Source organism: Aotus nancymaae, unplaced genomic scaffold (genome assembly GCF_030222135.1).
Source record: "Aotus nancymaae isolate 86718 unplaced genomic scaffold, 86718_ANA_hifiasm-v0.15.2.pri h1tg000131l, whole genome shotgun sequence".
Lineage (NCBI taxonomy): Eukaryota > Metazoa > Chordata > Mammalia > Primates > Aotidae > Aotus > Aotus nancymaae.
Window position 1 is genome coordinate 2579093 of NW_026988546.1, and position 17650 is coordinate 2596742.

At 47.4% G+C, this 17650-nt stretch overlaps 1 protein-coding gene across 13 annotated transcripts in view; it reads left to right on the plus strand.

Moving 5' to 3' along the window:
* INPP4A (inositol polyphosphate-4-phosphatase type I A) overlaps window positions 1-17650 on the plus strand; it is a 144743-nt gene that overhangs the window by 60259 nt on the left and 66834 nt on the right. For 11 of the 13 annotated variants that reach the window (XM_021671760.2, XM_064371464.1, XM_064371462.1 and 8 more), the window contains exons 2-4: window positions 14927-14988; window positions 15957-16165; window positions 16703-16747. In XM_021671760.2, the coding sequence (XP_021527435.2) occupies window positions 16060-16165; window positions 16703-16747 (151 nt within the window). In that variant the 5' untranslated portion in view covers window positions 14927-14988; window positions 15957-16059. The other 2 variants (XM_064371465.1, XM_064371468.1) reach the window with 2 other exon arrangements.

A 17650-nucleotide genomic window follows, 5' to 3' on the forward strand; every position in this document is an offset into this window, starting at 1 on the left:
TCCCCAAAATTGAGCTTGTCTCGGCTCTCCAGCCCCATTCTCTCTGTCCCTTAATAGACTTTCCTTGTTTCCTGAATGAATGCTTGTCCCTGGGTGCACCTGTGCCTGTACCTTTTGAAGTCAGATCACTTTGCACCTCATCTGGATCATCTTTTGCTAGATATCAGGCTTCTTCCTTGACTCCCTTGCAGAATGGGGCATGTACCTCATTTTGTCTTGGAGTTGTCTTATCTGACTGTCTTACTCCATCATTAAACTGTTGGATCCTTGCAGGCAGAGATCTCTTCTGACTCACTTGTGTGTCCACTATAAGTGCCTGGCTCAGTACTTGTTGAACAGATGAATAGAAAGTTCCAGATTACAGACTCCTTTGCACATCCCCATCAAAAGGCACTTCAGGCCATCAAGCCAGCCTTACTTGACAGGATGACAGAGACTTCTCCTACTGGAGGTAGGGCTGCTGTCTGTCTTCTGCCTTGGTCGCTCCCGTTAGCCTGATCTTTGCTGGTGGTTGAGAAGAGGTGCCACATGAGAAGAAGGCAGATGTTGCTGTTGAGCACAAGGGTGCTGCGTGTCAGTTGGCGCCTGTCCCTACTTGGTTGAACTTACTCAACCACAGCTCTGGTGGGCAGCTTCAGAGCACTGCCCAAGGAGGGGCATGGGCCTCAGAGGCACAGCTTGTTGCACTGTTGTAGAAATTGCATTTCTTTTTGAGTTTTCATTATTCCAGCCACTGTCAGCTTTGCAACAAGAGCTGTGGTCAAGGCACTGTGGAAGAGGCCCCTGGAAGGCTGCTGGTGGAGGTCTTCCCTCACCAAACATTGAACACTGAACAACCCCAGCAACACAGACAAGTAGCTGAAGCCATAGAACCTTCTCTCCAGGAAGGTCCTATATAAAGATCAGGACTGCTTGCTGCCCTTTTGATTTGTTTTAATGAGAATATGGAGGACTGAAGTCGTTTTGTGTCTTTGCTAAGTGTTTTACCCAACACTGGATGGCTAAAACAGGATTCCATTTTACAGCTAAAATAAGCAGGTTATACACCACTTTGCCAGAGATCTATATGTAGTAAAATGTGCTGAATGTGTAACCACTTTGTGTTTCCACGGGACCTAGAGGACCAAGATGTCTCTCCCCGATTTCGATTTGTTGATGAGGAAGCTAGAAACAGCATTGCAACGTTGGTGCTGCCCGCTTGGAGGCCTTGGGCAGGTCGTCCCCAGTCTCCTGGCTTACTGCCTGGTTTCTAAAATAACATTATCTTCCCGGCATTTTATTGATCTGTGGTGGTTGTTTCATATTTATAGCCCTTTATGGAATTTTGTTGCTACTCAGAAAATTTTTTATTTTCTTGTGAAGCCAATTTTGACACTCACGAATTAGAAAGCAGACTTTCCTAGTGCTTATAAAAATAAACAGAGCCCGCCTGACTCCACTTATCTGAAGCACATTATTATTAACTTTCAGCTTACTATCAGTTTTGCTCTTAACGTGGTGGTCTAGAAGGAAATGATGTGTCTGGTGTTAATCTGCCACTGACTCCTCAGGCCCACGTGCCGTCCTGCTGAAGGTACAGGACTGGCAATGGCAAGGGGGTCCACAGCTTTGGCTGACCTTGAAATTCTACATCATGTGATTCAGCAAGCCTGAGACCATCTCATCAGATTCACTCTAGTTTCTCTGTCTTATCTTTGTTTTACCAAAGCTCTGTTAGCATGGGCTTTTGAAAGTTGCCTGGATATTAAAGTACTATGCTAATAACTTGCTCTTTAGTAAACAAAACCAAAAGTTGGCTTCATGGTTGCTCACTGACCTGGCATAAACTAGAATGTGAAGCTTCTCATTTAGAAAAGGTTCAGGCAGCTTCCTGCTAGGATATTCCCAACCCCTCTGGGAGGTGGCATGGATGCCCAGCTTTTCTTTCAAGGGTGCACTTTGCCTTTAGGTTTGGGAAAAAGTACTTGGAACTGTTGTCTCTTACGAGGGCCAACCTTGATGGAGGCCTGCATTTCCCATGTGGGGCCTGACATTTTTATGTGTTCATCCAGAGTGATGAACTGGTTCACTTTCCCTGCAGTGCTTCCTTGTTGAACCTGAAAGAGAGGACATGGGAGCTTTTGTAGGAGAGGGAGGACACATGCTTTATTCTTGAACTGTAGGGTGTGTATCACCAGAGAGAATTGGAGACAGCGGTGACTATTTCTCAAAACACCTCACACACTCTTCCCTTACCAAACCAGGAATGAGTAAAACTTGTTGGGAATAGTAAAGAGAAGGAATTACAAATAAAACACACTCATACAAGCAGAGCAGAGAGGCCTCCTCAAAGAGCTAGCCATCACCACAGAAGCCTGGGCTTGAGTTGTATCTCGCTGATTCAGCAGGAGGGTACATTTCCCCTTCCACTTTCCCATTGAAATATACCATTTCTGTGCAATATTTATAGAACCCCTGTCTCTACCATTAGAAATACAGAATATTTTTGCCTTTTTACTTTACTATTAGTTGATATCGTTTGCTAGGTTTTGTCTGTTTATCCTGTTCACAAATTTTTGTTTTTAAAAATTTATTTTGAACTATTTTTGACAAAAACATTAACAGTGTCTCTTCAAGGAGTTTAATTTCAGCTTAAGAAAAGAAAATCAAAAGTGAATGACATAAAAAAGAATCTCTTCTCATTCTAAAGTTCTGCCTTTTGCCTTTTCTAGGAAGCCCCATTTCTTGACTAGAATTTGGTGTTGCTTAATGGGAAAAGCTAGAGATGGAGTCAGAGACCGAGTAACCACAGGAGATGCTTATGAAGATATGGGTGGGGACGGCAGGAAATAATGAGGAACTCTACAGCTGAAAAAGATGATGCCTTTTATCAGCATTTGGTAGTAGTCGAATTAATATGCCCTGCACTCTGTTCTGCATATTGGAAAGAGCACTGGACTAGTAGGGCCTGCTTTTAGGTCCTGACTTCTGCTGCCACTCCTGAGGTTGAAGGAGCCCCTGTACCATTGTGAACCTGCCTCCCAGGTGTCAAACTAGAATAACCATCTCTCCCAGCCCAGCGTTGTGGTGTGAGGACCAGGCAAGTCAAACCACGTGGGCAGCATTTGCAAGATGTGTCGTTCACACTTAATTTCTTCCCCTGTGAGGTTTTTTGCCTACAGAGACCTCCAGACAAGGTGTTTCCTCCCATGGAGACCAGATAAGTCAGGTGAACGGGCAGAAGGCATCTTTGCCTGAGAAGTTCTTGGTCTCCTCCTCTCTTGATCCTCTTCTGTGTGTTGGAAACATTTTGAGAAACTACATCCCTTGCATGCATTAGCAGCAGACATTGATGAAGTCCTGGAGGAACATAATGCTATAGACAGACGGAAGGGAGGAATGGTGGCTGTGCCTCACAAGAGGAAGGGGTCAGGGTCACATTTGGACTTTGCTTCCTGGAGTGGCCCACAATGCAGGCCCTCCCCTGCAGGGGGGCAAAGGGAGTCAAGGAAAGGAACTCAGCATTTTCAGGGCTGTATTTTCACACAGCAAGCCATAAAGCTGTGTTTTTTCCTGAAATGATCTTGATTTCCTTCAGAGAAGGAAAATGACCTTTTGGAGAATCTGTGGTCTGGGGTGCTTTGATCCTCGTTCACAGTCCAGGGAGGTGTAGCTGCATTCCCCTCTTCTGCCTTGCTTGGCAACTCACTTTTTTGGGGAATGGTGGCTGCTAGCCACTGCTTTTTTGACCAGATAGCTGGGTAGACCCTGAAGGGGCCATTCTGGCCATTTCTGGCCTCAGGCGGGATGACAGTAGAGGATGTAGAGATGCTTCTGGAGTCAGTCAAGGTTATGTGCGACTAATCCTTTCTATAAAACAGCACATCTCATCCCTCAGATTAAAGTAATACAAACCCAATTTCATTTGTTTTAGGGTTTGCTTGTGTTAATTTATAGATCACTTTTAGTTTTCTAATAGTTTAAATGTTCTAAACAAAAAAGTTTATGACTAATTCTGTGTTTATGTTGTGTGTTTGATATAATGTAAAGCCATCTAGTTAACATGAGAGTTATTTGACCATTCTGTTTGAAGTTTAAGAAACACCTGCCTTAGGGGAGTCTCCATTTGGCTACTGAAGTTGTGATGGATTGAAGGGGTGGTGATGCCCCATCCCTTTATGGGAACTCTCTCCTAGCCAAGCTCTTGGGTATTGTTGAAGCCCCCTTGCTACAACATGACCCCTGCCCCCAGCCTGGGGTACCTGGCTCAAGCTGGAGAGAACTGGGAGAGCACCCATGCAGGTGGCCTCTGGTGGCTGGAGCTGGAGAGCTTAAAGTTGGGGGCTGCCTCAGCTCCTACCATTTGGACTGGCTCATTTGCAAAGTGGGAGGATGATGGACGTGGGTAAGCAGAGGGGAGCCGGGAAGGGCCACATGTACTGTTAGCATTGGAGCCAATGAGTCAGCTCAGCCACGTTCCTGCTGAGGTGTTTAGCTCAGCCCAGACTCTCAAGACAAATATGCCTTTCTGCCTAAGCTCACCTTGCTGCACAGTGCCCTGGCTGCTCTATATGGTATCTTAGTCAGGCTAGCAAGAGTTCCCATGACTGTCCTCACCATGATGGTGCCATAACTGCATCCCCTGGTGGGGTGGTGAGGGCATGGGGTGAATGCAGAACACTGTAAGGCAAGGCAAAGGACATTGCTGTGGCTGGGGTGTGGGCCACCCTCCTTACACTCTGTCCTGAGAAGCCATGAGCAGCTGTAGCCACACTCCTTCTGAAGGGAACAAGGAGAGCTGCTTAGAGGCTGTCCTAGTGGCTGGGGAAAGTCAGGGTCCACTTTCCAGGTGGCTAGCTCTGGGCCAGGGAAGCAGGAGCAGGCACCAGGCCAGGCCTGACAGCCTTGGATTTGGATGGAAGAAGAAAAGGGAAGAGAAATCACCATCTTAGGCAATGAATAAGGCACACCCAGCCTGCTTTGGGGTTTAAAGTCTCCTGCACCCCCACCTCCACCGTAGAGAGCCAGACTGAGTTCATGCTCCACAGTCTTCTAACTGCATCTCCTGGAACCAACCTTTGAGTAAAAACCCTGGGTGAGTGATAATACTGCCCTTATTATGGACCCACACTCAGAGATAAGCCCAACCCACAGGTCACAGGGAAGCCCTTGTCCTTATCTCTTCAGTTTTTGGCCCTCTTTGAGCAGCATGTCTCCTTTGATGAAGGGGTTGAAATATTAGATGCTTTCCTTGGTCCTTTCATACACTTACTTAGAAATTTCTGTGGCACTACTGGAAGGCCTTCCTGGTCAATAGATGGGCAAACTTTCAGTTAATTGTGTGAGGGCTTCAAGTGGTTTCAAGTGACAATGGAGAAAGAAAGGACTTGTCAAAGTCCTTGCCTGTTGTAGGAGAGAGACCATGCTGATCCTGGTGCATGCTGACTGCAGTCCTAACCAGGCAGCTCTGACAGCAGACCCCTATGCTTAGCACATCGTTCCTGTTGTCTTTGTCTGTGGTATTGGGAAATTGATATGGTAATCAAATGACAAATGAGGCCTGGTGCGTGGCAGTGATGAGGGTCATGTATGGGAACATTGGGTTGATTAACCTCAAGAAAAGGCCCCAGAATCCCAGGCTGCAACACCCAGGGGTGTCCCTGCCTGGAAAGGACAGAGTGACAAGCCAGCCTTTCACCCAAGGGAAGGCTTCAGAAGAGGCTTGGCCCCCCACGATGTGGCCCTTAGCTTGTCCACCATTCATCTTTTTACACTTTGTGATGTAGCTCTAGACCAAGCCTCCCGTCATCTTTGTATCCCTAAGGCCTGCTCCATAATAAACCCTTAACTGTTTGTTAAAGCAGAGGTCCCCAGTCCCTGGGCTGCAGACCAGCAGTGGTGGCATTAGATTCTCATAGGAGCACAAACCCTGTTGTGAACTGTGCATGCCAGGGATCTGGGTTGTGCTCTCCTTATGAGAATCTAATGCCTGATGATCTGAGGTGGAACAGTTCCATCCTGAACCCACTCCCTCCACCATTCCCCGTGGAAAAATTGTCTTCCACAAAACCAGTCTCTGGTGCCACAGAGGTTGGGGACTGCTGTGTTAAAGAGATTGCCAATTTACAGAGAAGAAACAGCGTGAGGTACAGAAGAAAGAAATTGGAGGTGTTGAAGAAAGAGTGGCCAAAATATATGGTGTGGGAGGCAGCCAGCAGAACCCTGCCAGCCCCAGGCTGCTCCTGGCACCTTCCAGACATTGCACTTGTGATTATTGACACATCTCCCTCATCTCTCAGATTGTGAGCACCTGTTTTGCTCAGCACAAACATTTAAAGCACTTTTTTCAGGGCAACTTATTTTCAAACTGCTTCTTACAGAAAATCCCCTGAAGGTTCATGGTGTATAGGTGAACCACAAGGAGCTGAGCTGCAGTTCTAAACTGGGCTGTCCCAAAGACCTTCAGGAGAAGCTGGGATCCAAGAAGAACATATAAGAAGTGAGGGAGTTGCCTTCCTTGTTATCTGAGGAAAAGCAGTCCCAGAGAGAGTGGCTGATGCAAAGGCCATACCAGATAATGTCTAAACAGCAAAGAGGCCAAGGCAGAAGCAGGATGAAGACACTGCTAGGAAGTTCATGGGCCCCACCATTGCTGTTGGACAAAGTCTGTGAGGACTGTGAGAGGGACACTGGTCAAATTCCCAGGGTGTGGGAGCTGGGGTACTGAGGGAGTTGAAGTCGTACCTATGCGGAAGATAGAGCTGATAGAATTGTTGATGGATTGGACGTGGGACATGGGATGTAAGAGGAGGAGGAGACCAGGAGGCCTGCAGTGATTTTATTTCTTGCCTGGAGCAAGTGGAAGGACAGAACTCATCTACTGAGATTGGAAACCTTGAGGAGCTGGTGAGGTGGAAGAGGAAGGCTGGAACAGTCTGGTTCTGCTCCTGGAGCATCCTCCTCTGCCCTCTTGTTTACAGGGATATACATGTCCCTATCCAAGGTATCTCTGTTCAAACTGCTATAACAAAATAACTGAGACTGGCTAATTTATAAACAACAGAAATGTATTTCTTAGACCTGTGGATGTTGGGAAGGCACTGGCATTTAGGGTCTGCTGAGGGCCTTCTTGCTGTGTCCTCACATGACAAAAGGTGAAGGGCAAAGAGGGCCTCCCTAGTTGCAGCTCTTCATACAGCACTAATCCCAGGGCCTAATCACCTCCCAAAGGCCCCACTTCTTAATACTATCACATTGATGGCTACATTTCAAGATAGGAATTCTGGGGGATACATTCAGACTGTAGCGCAATGACTGACTCCCTCCATTGAAGGCTGGGATGTGCATTTGTATTCTGGTTCAGGCACTGTATTGTAACAGTTGACATATTTATTAATCTAATGAGGTATATCAGTTAAGTAAATGAAGTTAACTCATTGCCCTTGCTACCTGTCTGTCGTCACTGGCAGACAGTAGTGCTTGGGAAATGGGAAGCCTGCACTTGATTTTCTAAAGCACATTACTTTTCCTTTATTTAAGTCCTAGCAATGCTGGACTGATGTTCTGCAGCATGCTTGTGTGTTAAGTGTCCTTTGAGTCAGAGCTTTACTCACAGCAACCCTCTCCTGCCCTCTGCAGGTACAGGGGGCAGGAAGTAGGAGCGGGCTGGGCCCCAGCTCTGAGGGGAGGAGGAAGCAGGCCTCTCCAGTACAAGAGGACCAAGATGCTGCCCCCTCAGAACATGGATGTCTGTCCAGGAGGGACAGAGCACCTGTCTCACTTCCCTAGGGGTCCAGGGTCCACTCACACTCTTCTGATGGGGAGACTGTGAATTCCCTCCAACAACAGTCATAACTTCATTTCACAGGTGAGGAAACTGATGCACAGAGATGGGACCACCCTGTGGAAGGTTACATGCTTCACAGTGGCTCACCAGGTCTGATGCCAATGACTGGGCTCCCCTCCCCCATGCCACCAAGCCATGTTGCCTCAAGGAACAGGCCTCCACTCTCATGTTCCTTCACAACAGCAACCTTTGGGCCTAATTTTTGGTGATTTTAAACTGTAGCACAAACAAAGTGCCATGGACCTTGGTGAAAAGTTCTGGTTGGAAGAACTGGAGAAGGTAGGAAAGTTGGCTAAAACTCAAATAGACTTAGCTGTAGAGAAAGGGCTTCCAGGCCCACAGATGGCCCCAGTACAAGCACTGTGGGGGCCAGCCTTAGGGGAGGTTAGGAAAAGCCAAGGCGAGAACCTCTCATGGCTGACAGCCCATGCACCAAGCTCTATGCAGATGTTTTCTGTGTTTCTTCACATATGTGCTTGCTCCTCAGTGTGTCCTGGTGAGACCAGTGTTATTTCCATCATACAGAAACTGGGGCTGAGAGACGCTCGGCAGCTCTTGGGCCTATTGGGGAGGAGGCATCTGAAGTGGTGTTAGCTGAGCAAGTGGATTCCTGACGCCCCGCTCTGGGCTTCACAGGTTGATCCAAGGGTTCAGTTTGTGGAAGGGCAGGTGCCAAGACCTGTCTTAATCCATTTTCTGCTGCTATAACAACATACTACAGCCTAGGTAATTTGTAAAGAAAGGCAACTTATTTCTTACAGTCTGGAGGCTGGGAAGTCCAGGAGCATGGTGCCCACATCTGGTGAGGGTCTTCCCATAGTGGAAGAGTGGAAGGTGGAAGCCAGCATGAGAGACAGGAAGAGGAAATCGGGCTAAATTCCCGATTTATGGAGAGCCCACTCCCTTTACTCCTACAGAAACAGCATTAATCCATTCTTCAGGACAGAGTCCTCATGGCCTAATCACCTCTTAAAGGCCCCACCCTCCCACTACTGTTACAGTGACAATTAAGTTTTCAACGCAGGAACTTTAGGAGAACACATTCAAACTATACCAAGAGCCTTCTGTGGACCAGTGTGCTCGGAGGCCTGGCGGGCTTGGAGCCAGAGCCCAGGAGGGGCGTGAGGAAGGCCTTCCTGAGACCCCCTCCCAGGCCCCCTCCACTCTTATCTAGTTCCTGCAGCATCTGGCCTTTTCATCCTAGTTAATGCCTGAGCCTTTGAGGCAGCTTTTGTATTTTATGCTAGGGAGGCATATTTGACTTTGTTTAAAAGGTTAAGATCTTTCCTAGGCAGTGGCTTTTGTTTGAAAGAGAGAAAGAAAGGAAACCTGCTTCTACTACTCTCTTGCACTGTAGGGTGGGGAGGGACACACAGGTGGAGGAGTCTCGATAGTAGGCAAATTAGAATCAACAAGGGCCCCAGCTGCTGCATCCTAGACCTCACTCCTCCTGTGCCGCCTCCCAGAACCAGTCCTTTTGCTTTTGTGACCCATGCCCTCCCTAAAACCCCTTCCCACTTTACATCAGATGGCAGTTTTCACCAGTGTTCTTCGTCTTCCTGGGCGGCCCCCTCAAGTTGACCATATTTAAGGAAGAATGAGTTTTGGTGTGTTCTCACCCCGTGGTCACACACTCCTCATACCCATTTTTATAATTTTCTTTGCATTGAAAGTTAATTCATAGCACTTAACTTTCTCATTTGTCATGTAGAGGCATTCATTCATTCACTCACTCATTCATTCCAAATATAAACCAGAGGAAGTTTCTGCTGCCATTGGCTATTTCTCTGGAATAATTGGAAGCAGGCCTTCCTGGTCCTTGCTGTGTGCAGCACGTCCCTTGGCTGGTGACAGACCTGAGGAGATGCTTGGGAGCAGAACGTGAGCTGTTGTGGCAGTAATGGTTGTGCCAAGCCTGCACGGAAGCCAGTGCTGCCTCATTCTCGGAGTGGAGCCTCCAGTTTGCTGGTCACCTTGGGCTTGGCCGTTCTGGAGTTACTGCTCCTGTTCTCTCTGTTGGCCTTGCCCTGTCCCTGCTGCCCATCCCTGTCACCGCAGCCATTCTGGCTCTGGCCAATTAAGTTTGTGTCATCAGCAGCTGCATTTAATTAACCCTGTGCCCACCCCATGTTTGTGTCCATGTCTTAGAAGGTGCTCCTAGGTGGCTGTTCTCTTATTTGCGGGGCTTCAAGAATTGGTGGCCCTGAACCCCCAAGGGTCCTAGGACCCCTGCTGGCTATAGACAAGATCTGAGTAGAGCCCTGGGTAGACTCAGTTTACTTCTGGCTCTAGGGGACCCATAGAAACAGAGGCTGGTCTGGGACACTGTGGTAGCGATTGGGTCACATTTTCTCTCTAGGTTGGATTAGCAGCTCTAGTAGAGTCACTTCAGTGAACCCAACATCTTGACATTAAAGCCATCTCACACCATGGAGTGTCCGGAATGGTGAGGTCCAAGCCTACCCCAGGGAATAGTGGTGTGGGGAGGGCTCAGGAGATGTGTTCAGAGTGTCCCGAGCTTCACCTGGAGTTAGAGAGGGGTGTGGTATTGTGAAATATATATTTGATCTTCCTCCCTCTTTTCCTGAGGTATTCTTAGAATCTCTGGAGTGATAAGAGTGTCTTTGTATGCAAATGAGATGACTGGTATCTGGGGGCTTCTAGATTGCTTAAGGATTTGGCTGGTTGCCAGAGTAATCCCATGATTAGAGGGCCTCTGGGAGAGGCTGAAGGTTGAGCCAGTACATCAATGGCTAGTGATGTAGTCAATTATGTCCATAATGAAGCTTTCATTAAAGACCCAAAAGAAGGCTGGGTGTTATGGCTCACACCTATAATCCCACCACTTTGGGAGGTCAAGGTGGGAGGATGCTTGAGGTCAGGAGTTTGAGACCTGCCTGGGCAACATAGCGACACCCCATCTCTAATTTAAGAAAATTAATAATTATCCAGGTGAGGTGGCTCACATGTATAGTCTCAGCTACTCGGGAGGCTGAGGTGGGTGGATAACTTGAGCCCAGGAATTTGAGGCTACAGTAAGCCGTCATCAGGTCATTGCACTCCAGCCTAGGAGACAGAGCAAGACCCTGTCTCTAAAAGCTTAAAAAAAAAAGTACAAAACTCCAGAAGACTGAGTTCTGGGAGCTTTTGGATAGCTGAACATGCAGAGGTTCCTGGGGAGTGGCACATAGGCAGGCTTGGCAGCTCCATGCCCTTTCCCACGTGCCTTGCCTTGTGCACCTCTTCCGGCTGGAGGTTCATTCGCATCCTTTGCAGTATTCCTTCCTGTCTATCTGCAGGAAGGTGATATTTGTCTCTCTCAGGTTATTATTAATAGTAACTTTCAGTGCCAGTGAATGGTGTGACATCTCATTGATCTGTGATTTTAGCTGTCCTGGATTTGGGGTTTCTGAGAGTAAGTCCTTCCTCTTTCTGCTTATGTAAAGTAACCTCTTTCTTAGGGGCTGCTGACTCATGCTCAGCTTCATGCCAGCCTTTCATTTTACTTTCTCTCTTATGCTGCCTGTGTTTGGAGAGCAGAGGCACAGTGAAGCTTCTCAGCCCATTTGGTACCACAGACAGCAATAGGCTGGGGTGGCGTAGGACAGGGTCAGTGGGTAGGGTAGGGAGAAGGACCCCCATTGCCCTTGGGCTTTTTCTTTGGGTTGATAATGATAGTTCATTCATCCTTCACCTCCACGCGACCTTGAAAAAATCACTCTGTCTGAGTGTCTGTGACCTCATCTGTTCAACTCCTTTTAAAAATTATTCTTAGAAGAACCCTAGTGAATAAGATAAGCAAAAGTGGAGCTCTGATGTGTTAATCCTCGCCCCTCAACACCAGCTCAGGGGAGCCTGAGAGGTTACTGAGGCGAAGGGGCCTGCAGTACTCCCTCCAGGCCCCTGGCACACCTTTCCCAGGACTGCTGCTGAAGGCCTTGTCACCTCACTAGTCCTGTGTGAATCCTAACACCCCTCCCTTCCTACTAGTGCCCTCTCCACCACCCAGTTCCTCGCTCCCAGGGCTGGAAGGGACGTCAGTGGGATAAAACCTGGGGGTTTGCTGTCTACTTCATGGTCCACTGCCTCCTGTTGAAGGGGTCACGTGACTGCACAGAATGAGGAATGGGGGCTGCTCGCTTCATGGGTTATTGCTTCTTTTTTCTTGACTCCAAGAAAAATTTCCAGCCTCCTAGACAACTCCCACATACTCTGTCTCCTCTTCTATTTAAGTGCTGTTTTTCCTCCTAATGAGCTCTGGTTTTCAAATGGAGCTGGGAGGAAAAACAAGGACCTTGGGAATATAAGAATCCTTGGTGAATTACCTCGTATTAATGAGAACAAGAAGAGAAATTGAGTTCAGCTTTGCAGATTAGCTTTGTGTTCTGGGCCTTAATGCCTTAAATTGCAGATTCTAATTAAATGTCCCCAAATAACTACGAAGTACTTCTAAGGTCTTTTTGACCTGAAATTTCTGTGACCTGTGAACTGTCTCAGGTGTAAAATTAGTCTGTAGATGTACCCCTTTAAGCATTTCTATCTCCAGAAACCTCATGATGCCTAGGATGTAAACCACCCTCCTAAGGGCAGATCAGGCAGGTGGAGTGGGCAGGGACCCTGCAGGGAGAGGTGGAAAGGGGTGGGCATGGGTGAGTTTTGGAGCATCCCCAGGTCTGGCAGAATGTTGGGGTACAGATGTGTCCCTCTGTTAGGTGGCCTGTCTCCACTGTCACAAGTGAAGGGGGTGACCGACACCTTCACTAACAGGCTGAGCAGGGCAGCAAGGCAAGCAATGGAATGCTGGAGACACACTGGGAAAATGTTCAAGAGGGAAGAGCCTCTTCTTCAAGCTGAAGTCATGCCTAGGGTGCTGCCCTGCATGGGGTGCAATCTTCAGTGACACAAGAGGGTGGCCATGAGAGAAGGAACAAGACAATTCCCCATGATCACATCCACAGCGTGGCTATCGTCTTGATGCAACCTCCTGCTGGCTGTCCCCTCTGTACAGTATCTCTTTAAATGTCTACAAACAGAGCAAAGACAGGCTATTTCCTTAAAAACACATGATGCAGAACTGACTTGTTTTTTTATGCAATGCTGTTTTGTATACACCTTGTTTGGGGGTATAAAAATCACATGTGTGCAGCTCAGTGAATTTCACACGGTAAAGTCTGTGTGTAATCCATACCCAGATCATTTCCAGAGCCCCAGAAGCCCCCTCACCCTCCCCAGTCAGTACCTACCCCTTCAGGATACCACTCTCCATATTCCGAATCCCACAGATTCGTTTGGCCTGTGCTTGAACTTCGTATGAATGGATTTATTTGCCTAGAATAATCTTAACTTTCCCCTTGACGTTGTTTCTGAGACTCATCCCATTGTTTCATCTGTTCTACTGTTGATGAATGTTTGGGTTGTCTCTAGTATCTGCCTACTGTGAACATCACTGCTCCAAACCTCTCTACAGGCTTTTGGGGAGCATAACTGTGCGTTTCTGTTAGCAATTCCCCCTCTGAGTTGTATGCCAGGTCACGGGGTAGGTATATGTTTAACTTAAATAGAGGCGGCCAGTTTTCCAGCATGGCTGACCATTTACGCTCTACCAGTAGAGTGTCACTTCCATTGACTCCACATCCCTAGCAGCACTTGGTATTGTCTGTCTTTGTCATTTTTGCTGTTCTAGTAGTTGTGCAGAGGTATCTCACAGTTTCAGTTTGCATTTCCCTGATGACTAATGGGATTGAAGAACTTTTCATGTGTCTGTTGGATTTATTATGATCATTTTGATAGCCAGATAATAGTGTGTCTTATGGATGTTTAAGAACGTTCTTTTCTTACCTATAGCTGGGCATTTGGATTGCTTTATTATTGTAAGTAATGCTACAATAAGCATTTTTACCCAGTAGTCTTTTCCATGTTCTAGACTATTGGCAAGAGTTTTGTTATTATTTACAAATTTTGATAATCAATGCCAGATTGCTTTCTAAATGTTTGAACTATTCTAAGATGTGATCAGCTGTATAGGAGAGTCCTAGACAGCTTCCGCCAGATCCTCCAGCAATATGTATTCTCATTCAAGAACAAACAACTCTTTTGGAGGACGTTTGCAGGTGAAGGAAAGTGTATTAAGCATTGTGTTACTTAGTGAGTTTGGTCACTTTTTCAAAATGTTTACCATGTGTATTCCTCTTTTATGAATTCCTACCTTTTGCCACTTGCATTTTGGTGAGTTTTTTGTTAATGTGTACAAGCATTACTGTAAAACACAGATACTAGTACCGTAAGCACTTTCCTGTTTTACCAGTCGTGTCGCATATTGTTTCACTTGTGCGCCTTTTGATGCTAACCAGTGAATCTTCCCCTTGGTGATTTTTATTTTGTTGCTCCCCCACCAGGGCACTGCCCTGTCTACAGAGATGCACAGGCTGAAGATCCCTGGGCACTCCTAGTGGGAGGGATAGGAGCACAGCCTGCAAGAGAAACTGAGTCTGCCCTGGGCCAAGCACTCTGCTCTTTCTATCATCTGATTCCCTGATCCTGGTGCTTTAAGAGGGATGGCTCATGAGCCGAGCCCTGAGGACTGCCCAACAGCCCCCTTGGTGCTGGGACTAAGTGGGGCCTGAGGCCCCAGCAGCAGCAGCAGTGTGGGAGTCTAGTGGAGTCTGCAGAACATTCTCCTGTTCATGCACATTTGGTTTTCATTATGGCCCCATGAGATGGGTGCAGCCCATCCATCCTGAAGGGAAGGGCCTTAGAGGTCCCTGCAGCTTCTCCCAGGGCCTGCAGTTTGTGAGTGGGGAAACTGGACCTAGATTCTTGTCTCCTCATGTCCCTAAACCACACCCAGCTGCCCACTTGGCTCTTTAGGACAGGCCTAGACTTCCCCAATAGATCAGCCCTGCAGGGGAGAGGAATATGTGCTTTCTGTTTCTTATTTTTTTGGGTTTGAGCAGAACTTGTATTTTTGAGCCAGAAAGTTAAATTGGGGTATGGAGCTCAAACTAACATGGAGGCTCTTGGCCTCTCTACATTTCTAGGCATTGCATTCTCAGGAACTTCATGTTTGACCAGCCGGTTAAGTTTTTGCTTTCTTATTTTTAGATGATGGATTTGGACGTGCTTCTATGAAGAAATGCCACATGGTCCGAGAACAAACGTGTCCAGTAAGTTTTTGGTGAATTAACCCAAGGACAGGAACCCAGGTCCTTCAGGCACAAGGTGTGGATACCCTTTGGGAAGACAGGGCTATCTCTGGAAATATGAAGACCTCTGAGAAAGTGTTTTAAAGTAGGCTTATAGTCAGTCTAATTATCTTCTAAAGGTTAATTCTTTCTCGAGACAGCAGGAGTTGTAGCACATAGGGTGGGAAAAACCTAAAACTCCCTTCTCTCTGCTTAACCTAGTTTTGAGAGCAGAGTGTGGGTTCTGGAGCTCTGAGCCATGTGAAATGTCTGACTCAGCCTGTGGCGGTGTTTTACTTAGAACCCTCCACCTCCACAGCACAGCACCCTCCACTTCGCTTAGGCCTAGATTATATGCTTTGCAGGAAGGAAAGCCTGAGATCCAGACATACATGAAGTTTATGCAGCTCTGGGAAGAAAGCCAGCAGGTTAAAGTTGTGAGCTTTGTCTCACTAGTGTTTTGCCACCTGGATGTAGCCCATGGGCAGCAGACTCTTCTGCAGCTTTACCCTTCTCACAGATTGTGGTGAATTGATTTAAATTTTTAAAGGTTCTATGAGGCTTGCCAACAGAAGAGCATAATAAAGAAAATCTCAAAAGCCGTGTTTTATGATTATGTGAAAACCATTATTCACTGTGGCATATCTCCGTTGAAGAAGACAAGACATGCTCAAGGGATCCCATGGACACTCTGTGTTGGGGAGTAAGGAGGAAGAAGTGACCAGAATGGGCAGGGAGCAGCAGACTGTTCACCCTGGTTCCTCACATGCTGGGAATCCTGGTTATTGTACCTTTCCCGCATTAAGTCACATTCTTTCTTTCTTTTTTTTTTTTTAATCCCCACCCCCACCCCCGCCCCCACCCAGGTCACGTTCTTTCTAAATGAGAACATGATGCCTCTCCATCACCATCCCCATGATTTCTTACCAGTGTTTGCTCCTATCTCTCAGGGCTACTGCCACTTTAGGGGACTAGGGCTCAGTGCCAACGCTTCCCGGGTTATCAGGCGTGGTCTGACCCAGGATCAAGAAGCACATCATCACTAATGACATCATGACAGCAAGAGAGCACAGCCCTCGCCATGGTGCCAGGGCCCGTGCAATGCAGCGGGCTTCTACCATTGACGTGGCGGCCGACATGCTGGGCCTCTCTCTGGCAGGTGAGCCTCACAGGGCCTATACCGGGCTCCAGGTATGAGCTCACAGAGCATGGCTTCACACTGTGGCAGTGCTGGGAGGTATCTGATAAGTCCCCATGACTACCCTAGACTACAGGGTACCCTAGTTTAGCATCCTTCTGGTTGAACCAGTAAATAGGAAAGGGGTCATCAGCCCTCTTCCTGTGAACCACTTTTGCTGGAGCTTGACTATGTTAGTTTTCCAGTTTGCAGGGGAAGGGGGGCACCACCAGGGTAGTGTGGGAATGTCCAAGTATCTGGCCAGCAAATGCCCAGGCCATGGTAAAAGGCCTCCCTGCTGTTGATGTGTAGACCCAAGGAGGAGCAGGGGTTTGGTTGTGGGGTCAGGGACTTCATAGCAATCTCAAAAACAAAATATTTTTAAAATGAAGAAATTGTCTTGCATGACAGTTTTTGTTGTTGTTGTTGGGGGGAAGTAGAGGGTTATTTGTGCATTAAGTCTAAAAACAGGGAAAAGTTTATTAAGGGTGATTTTTCTGTCATTTCTTTTCTATTTAGGAAATATACAAGACCCAGATGAGCCCATTTTAGAATTTAGCTTAGGTAGGTATCTTTTTGTTATTTTTTTTGTTTAAAAAAATATTTTACTTAAAAGTGAAAACAAAAACACTACCACCAGTGCATGGGCTTGTCTCAGAGAGCTTGCTGCTGCCGCCACCACTGCTGTAGTGTTTCTGAGAAGACAGGGCCCTAGCAGCTGTGAACTTCTGTGGGTGAGAAGGCACCTTGGAGGCTGTGTGCCCATGGGCCCTCAGCATGGGGCCCGCCCTCTGGGGGTATGCTTTCCATAAGTGGCTGAAGACAGGGAGGTGAGCCCACTTAGAGAGCTGCCAACAGAGCCCCCCACCACCTTCTCCCACCCCAATGGGAGAAAGGGAAGGAGGAGTTGGGAAAACTGGGCTTGGGGTTCAGCGTTGTTGCCTCTGGCTACAAGGCCTTGTGTGGTTTTCACTCTTTAGCCCTTGGTTCTCTATTGTATAAAAGGCAACAGTGGCACCTGCGTGCTTTCTCTCTCTCAGGATCAGATGAGAATATACTAAAAAATGGATCAGAATTTGCAGAGTCTGGGGTCAGCGATACATGGCATCACTGTGCTTCAGGAGGCCTGAGACACCTCTCCATCAGAGCCCAGTGCTACCCAGCGCTCCTCTCCCCTTTTCCCATTCCTTGGTAGTGGTCAACATTAGTTGGCCTGACATCAGTGTCCAAGAGGTGGTGTGACATAAAAGAGGCACCTCCTGGGGAGTCAGATGACCTGAATTGCAGCCCTGACCATGCCAGGCTAACCATATGGCCTTGAGCCTGCCACTCAACCTTGCTGGACCAGTTTCCTCCTGTGCTGCTTGAGGATGCTACTGCTTGTTTGAGAGACAAAGAAGATCAAACTGGTTAAGCACTCCCAACCCCAAAAGACTTGAACAAACTGTAAAACCCACAAAACTGTAA